This window comes from Aythya marila (genome assembly GCF_965140915.1).
Source record: "Aythya marila genome assembly, chromosome: 4".
NCBI lineage: Eukaryota > Metazoa > Chordata > Aves > Anseriformes > Anatidae > Aythya > Aythya marila.
Genome location: NC_139045.1, coordinates 11,773,756 through 11,780,408, shown reverse-complemented (window position 1 = coordinate 11,780,408; position 6,653 = coordinate 11,773,756). Strand labels below are relative to the sequence as shown.

The 6,653-nt window shown below is 48.6% G+C and overlaps 1 protein-coding gene across 2 annotated transcripts in view; it reads left to right on the top strand.

Moving 5' to 3' along the window:
• The first annotated feature begins 1,997 nt into the window (after window positions 1-1,997).
• HERC3 (HECT and RLD domain containing E3 ubiquitin protein ligase 3) overlaps window positions 1,998-6,653 on the top strand; it is a 39,417-nt gene continuing 34,761 nt past the window's right edge. For both annotated transcript variants that reach the window (XR_014317450.1, XM_082759778.1), the window contains exons 1-2: window positions 1,998-2,059; window positions 5,194-5,451. Coding sequence is in view for 1 of the 2 variants with exons in the window: in XM_082759778.1 (XP_082615904.1) it covers window positions 5,226-5,451 (226 nt within the window). In the remaining variant the exon portion in view is untranslated. The remainder of the gene's footprint in view (window positions 2,060-5,193; window positions 5,452-6,653) is intronic.

The following is a 6,653-nucleotide window of genomic DNA, read 5'->3' as shown; positions in this document are numbered from 1 at the left end:
CCACTTCCACGGGGGCTAGCAATACCTCACCTTGGCTCGTGGCAGCCAGCATAGGCAGCTATCCCTGGCTAATCCTCTGAGCTCCTCTGAAAAAAAGTCTCTTTCCTGACACAGAAAGGGCTGAAGAGAAAAAATATAGAAGGGTTCATTGCTTCCAGAGCAACACAGAGACTAATGGCCACACAGAGGGATTTTTCCCCTCTCCAGCCAGTAGAGAGATGTAGATCCCCCCCCTTGTCTCTCTGATTCCACCTGAAAAACAACAGGTGAGGTAAGTTCATGGTGCAATCAAACCTGAGCCAGTGTGAAGAAATGAACCTTGGGAGTAGCCTCCAGAGGGAGCTGTGCTCAGTAAAGTGGGTGAAACCAATTTACTTTGGTGTTTTTACTATTTTACACGTTTATGAAAGACCAGCCTTGAAAGTTCTCTGTGAACTCTAAATGTAGACAATTAGCAACAGGTTTGAGCAACAGATTCCTGCCCCCCTTGGACAAATTACGGGCCTAATTTCCTCTTTTATATTATTATTATTATTATTATTGTTAATATTAATATTAATATTAACATTAATTTATTCGATGTCTTCCCCTCCTTGATTGCCCAGAGACAAACAGAGGAAAATGAGTGTAAAGGGACTTTTTACAGATATCTCCAAATGACAAAAGAAATAAAAACAAATGAAACAAACATTTTTTTCCTCTACGCTTACTTATTCTAGAAGCTACTTGTAACGCAGCAAGTAGAAGCCATTATGTCATAGGTACAATTGTACAATAGCAAGTAACTCTTTTCATGCTCAACATGCATGACCCATGCAAATACAGAAAGTGAATTTGTATCTGATAAGTGACAGTGCATGCTAAGTATACAAACACTGGCATTTTGTGTCTCATGCATCCTTGCAAAGATCTTTACATGGTTTGCTCAAATACGGACTGTCATTTTGAAAAATGAGAAAGAAGACCTACAGAGAGTGGAAGCAAGGACAGATAGCCTGGGAGGGATGCAGAGACACTGTCTGAGCAAGAGTTCCAGCCACGTGGCCCAGGCCCCAGGAGGCAAAGGCCAGGACTGGAAGAATGAAAAACTGCCTCTGTGGGAGAATATCAGGTTCAAGACCAGCCAAAGAACCTGAAGTTGCACAGGTCCATGGGATCTGATGAGGTGCATCTGCAGGTCCTGAGGGAACTGGCAGATGTGGTTGCGAAGCCACTGTCCATCATTGTGAGAAGCGGTGGCGGTCCAGTGAAATTTGCAGTGGCTGCAAAAGGGGAAACATAACCCCCCTTTTTTAAAAAGGGAAAAAAGCAAGACCTGGGGGACTACAGGCCAGTCAGTCTCACCTCTGTGCCTGGCAAGATCATGGAGCAGATCCTCCTGGAAACTAGGCTAAGGCACATGGAAAATAAGGAGGTGAGTGGTGACAGCCAGCATGGCTTCGCTGAGGGCAGTGAACAAACTTCCTGACAAACCTGGTGGCCTTCTACAATGGGGTTACAGCACTGGTGGGTAGGGGAAGAGCAACTGACACCATCTACCGGGACTTGCACAAAGCCTCTGACACTGTCCAACGTGATATCCTTGTCTCTAAGTTGGGGAGAGATGGATTTGGTGGGTGAGGATTTGGCCGGGTGGTCGCACTCAAAGAGCTGAGGTTCAATGGCTCAGTGTCCAGGTGGAGATCAGTGATGAGTGGCGTTCCTCAGGGATCAGTTTTGGGACAGAGCACCTCTGTCTGTGACAGGGACAGCAGGCTCAAGCGCACCCTCAGCACATTTACTGCTGACACCAGTGTGGCTGACACACTGCAGGGAAGGGATGGGACCTGGACATCCTTCAGAGGAAGGCTTGGGCGAACCCCTCAGGCTTCACCAAGGCTCGAAGAGAGCCCAGAGAGGCCGTGCCAGCCCCACCGCCTGAGGCGCTGCGGGCCGGGCCGGCCGTGGCCCTGCCGCCCGCCCGCCGCCCCGCCCGCCATAGGCGGCCCCGCGCCGCCCCTGCAAGGGGCCGGACTTCCGCGGGGCCGCGGCGGCAGCGGCGGGGCTGGGGCTGGGGCAGGTGAGCGGCCGGGGGGGGGGGACCCTCGGGGCCCGGCCCCAGCGGAGGGGAGGGCGGCCGGGCAGGGCTGGGGACCCCCGGGTTAGCTCGTCGGGGGTCGCAGCTCGGGGTCGGTGAGCAGCGTGGGGAGCAGCGCTGCGGGGCTGCTGGGGGAGGGAGCCGCCATCCGTGCCAGCTGGGGCTTATTATAGCCGGGCTTATTATAGCCGAGGTCTCCCCATGGCAGCGCTTCTCCTCGAAATGCAGCCGTGCCGCGTCCCCTCGGCTCTCGCTGTGCCGTGCACATCCTTCATCCAGCCGGGCTGAGCTGTTCCGGGAGCGGGGATGCCGGGAGCCTGCCCTCCGCCCTGCTTTTTGGGGGGGGTTGCGCACGGGGAGGCTGCAAGCGAGCGGCTCTGCTGCATTGCATCCCTTCGGGTCTATAAAACACGAATATAGAGCTGTGAAGGGCAGGAGAGGTGCAGGGGTTGGCTCTTAATCCGGTTTTAAATTGCCCTAACTGATGCATTTTAAAGACCTTTCCCTAAGGGCTTGTCCTATAAAAAAAAGCCGGATTTTTATCCGTAGCATGTATCTAGCTGAGCACTAGGAATAACGTTGAAAGCTCAGGTAAGTGAATATGAATTTTATCTATTTTTGCGTGTATACGTGCACGTCAACCTTATAGCCTCCTCGCTATCGAAGCCTTTTATATCCTCCTTTTAGTATAAGGAGGATGCACAGAAGGAGTTTGCAGTGTAGGATGGCTATTTTGTTCTTCCGCCGATGCCAGAGGAATAAATGCCTTGACCAGAATGGGAAACGAAGCGTGAATCTTTGTTCAAAGCTCCGTGTGTCGGGACACAGCTCCTGCTCCAACACCCCACGCATTAAGGCTCGCAGCCCCATTGCAAGCTGTGGTGGGGTGGCAGCACAGGGCACGACAGCACGCTAAAACAATGCTGGTTGTAGAGATGGGTTATGTTTTCCAAATAAATCAGGTGAAAACACGGCGTGCCAGGCCACTGGGAAATAGCCGGCTGCGTCTGTGTGCTCTCGTGGAAAGGGGCTCTGTTGGTTTGCACTCTTTGAGTGGAAAGTGCTGCCTGGAATAATAGGGCTGCACATGGATTTATCAGCAAAACGTTCAGAGGGTGGGACTCCAGAGGACATATTTTTAGAACTAATCAAAAATCCATTTAAGGACAGATTTTTTAGAGTTTGTGGCATTCCTCGTTGTCTGCTCTAGGGATTGTTAGGTTTTAGGTGCTTCAGAAAATCTGACAGCAAGCATGAATGGGCTCTGAGCTTCTTTGAGGTGTCACCCGAGTAACTCATATGAATCACTGAGAGTCTGACCTCTTCCTACTTCAAGTTATGTCTTAACAGTGGGAAAAACATCGTTTGCTAATTGCACACACACCCCCCGCCCAGCACTGAAACTGCTTGTGTAGAATATTAACACAAGGAAATTAATTTGAAGTATTTTTAGCCTTTTAAATGAAATTAGCATCTGGAAAGAAGACCGTGACCCATGGGGAGCAGACTGCCCAGAAACCTTTTTAGAAAGGTATCCTAAATTAATATTTAGCTCACGTTGTCCAATGTCCCTGCAGCTCAGGTTGTAGAGCGCTGAAGTCTTTTCAGCCCAGAGGCAACGTCTGCTGAGAGCAGCGAGGAAAGCGATCTGGGGATCTTCGGGGCTGCTCTCCTTGTGAAGCTGCTTATACCTTTGTAATCAGGGGATTCCCCAGGATGAGAGAAATGGTAGCCTCAGATTTTTTTTTTTTTTTTTTGCTGTTTCAGCTGTCAGGCTTGAAATGATTCTGTGCCTTAGTGTTGTCACCTGCAGGAAGTTGCTTGCGGTGTTTATTTTTATTTTTTTTAGTTTTTAGGCAGAACATGAAGTTCCCTGTAAATATAGCAGTTGTGTCACTGGAAGCATAAGCACGTGCATGACTTCAGTGTCACTGCGTCCCATGGCACTCCTGTTCCTGGTGTAGGAAATGGTGTAACTGGCACAGAGGGTGTCTTCTGTGGGCCATCTGAGGGCAGCCAAGCACAGAGTATGTGCAGCAGGGGCTCTGCCAGCTGGACAGAGCCTTGTAAGCTCCTGCTGTTTAAATTGGGGGTGCCTTGCAGCTGGCCGGTGACAATTGTAAGTGGGGTGTGAGTGAAATGGGTTATGCTAAAAAGGAGCAGGGGCTCTTAGAGATAAATGGGATTCAGTGCGTACTTTAGGGCACCTGATAAGAGATCCTAGTGAACACTTTGTGGCAGGAAACTGCACTGCTGATGGGCTACAGCTGGAAAATCCTCTCCTCTCTGAGGTGGAGGTGACCGCAGCAGGGGAGCCCAGCAGGAGATGAACACACGCTGCTCAGGACTTGGATTATGAAGGGCTTTACTGCTAATACCTAAGGCTTGAATTAGCACCGAGCTTTGGAAACCAACTGAGTTGCACGTGTTTCCTGTCTATGAATCTGATTTTTTTTATTTATTTTTTTTGAGGAATTTTCTGGTGCTTTGAGGGTAGTCTCTGGCTTTTAGATCCTGTCCTGACATTGTAAGTGTTGCTGCGGCTGTAAGTTGCCTTAGTTTAAAACTTGGCATGGTAAATCGTAAGGCTTGATGTTGAGGATCTTTCATTTTCTGTTCTGCTCTTTCTTTTTTCTTCTCTTTACAGAGAAATAGGGCTTTAATCAGTTTCTGGTTCAAGCAGGGGAGTTCTCGGTGTCGTACTGGTATGGCATGTTTAACAAACAGCCCCAAAACACTGAGATTAGGAGGGACAAGGAAGCGCTACTACAATCTTTGAGGTGCTTGTTCTGGAACAAGGGCTGATTTCCCCCCCCCCAGCTCTTATGCAATAGAAAGCTGTTGCCATACCAAGTTCAGACTGCGCGATAAGTCAGTCCCTTTACATTGCTTTATTTTTTTCCTTCCCGTTGTACTGCATTAGCTGAAATCCCTGACTTTCACTGCGTTCAGCACCAGAGATAAGCCCTGAGCTCTGGCAGGTTGCAGCGACGGTGGAGTTTTACGTATCTGTTGCTGTCAGGGGCTGAGCTGTCAGCGTGCTGTTCTACTTCAACCTCTTTTTCTTGGAAAATTCTTGCTTCATCCACACTTCTCCCCTCGTTTTCTCTTCCCAGGAAGAATACATGACTTGCTGAAAAGAGAGAAAATGCTATGCTGGGGTTACTCGTCTTTTGGACAGCCTGGGATAGGTAGCAACCTCCAGGTCATCATTCCTGAACCGCAGGTGTACGGGTTCATCCATGACAGAAACGTCAAGGAGGTGGCGTGCGGAGGAAACCATTCTGTGTTCCTGCTGGAAGATGGGGAGGTGTACACCTGTGGCTTGAACACCAAAGGCCAGCTGGGGCATGAGAGCGAAGGAAGCAAGCCAGGTAAGGCTGCCTCTTCTGCAGCTTCAAACTTGCTGAGGCTGGGGGGCTGAGAGGACCTGGAAGGTGCTCTGTGCTGGTTGCTGTGGAGCTGGAACAGCCAGCAGAGCTGAAGATCACGTCGTAACGGGGCGATGCTGAGTAGTATTTGCTGGCTCTGCAAAGCTACAGCTGGGCAGTATGGGTGGGGAGATGTTTCTGCCCGCTTTGTGTGGGAAGTGCATCAAGAAGCAGAGGTGAGTGCAGGTGGTCTCAGCACAGGTGTTTTATTTGGCTTTATGGTGCCTCATGTAAAAAGGGAAGGGAGGGCCTTCTTGCTGTTGGCCGAGGGAGTTTATGAATTTTGTTTTCTGCTCTTGCAAATGTCTTGTCAACTTAGGCCTTGTCCCCTTCGTGGTTTCTTAAGCTAGAAGAAGGTCATTGTAGCTTTGTTTTCCCCAAACTCAAATAATATCAAGACATGCAGGGGATCAGCACCTTTTGAAGGCTGTAAAAAAAAAAAAAGCTTGAGGAGTTCAGAAGGGTCAGTGATCTCTGTCCTGTTGCCTAGGTCTGTGCTCAGAGAGGAAGCAGCTCCCTTTTATCTCTCATGCTTTGGGGTGGAGGGGGGGGAGCTGGAGGAAGGGATATGGAGACATATGCTGCCATTATGTTAAAAGCTTCAGTTACTGGTTTTAAGAATATGTGATCATGCTGTTCAGTCAGAGACAGATACTGCCCAAGATGATGTCTGCTTATGAATAAAATTCCAGGAATCTGCAATACAACACACTCAGTGTTGATCTAACCTTTTTTTTTTTTTCTTTTTTTTCCCTTGAAAAGCTTGCAGGTTTTACTAATGACTAAGGGGGAAAAGAGTTTTTATGTATGCAGTAAGGTTTTTTTTGTTTTTTGTTGACGACTCTGGTCCCCATAACTATGTATTCCAAACAATTAATTTGTTTTTCTTGTGCTTTCCATTGACACAGATGATACTATTTCAATTTTGCTTCTCATTCTTGCTGCTTACAAAAACATCAAACAGGAACAGTTGTTTCAGTAATTCTTCTCGGAGGAGTCCTTTAGGGAGCACCTTTAGAAATGAAAGATGCTTTTGAATTTATTTTATATTGTGTTTATTATCACACTGGCTGAGCTTGTGGATGTAATGCAGAGATAGGATGGCAACCACTGAGCTGATTTTTGTGCCTCTCCACCGCAGGGAG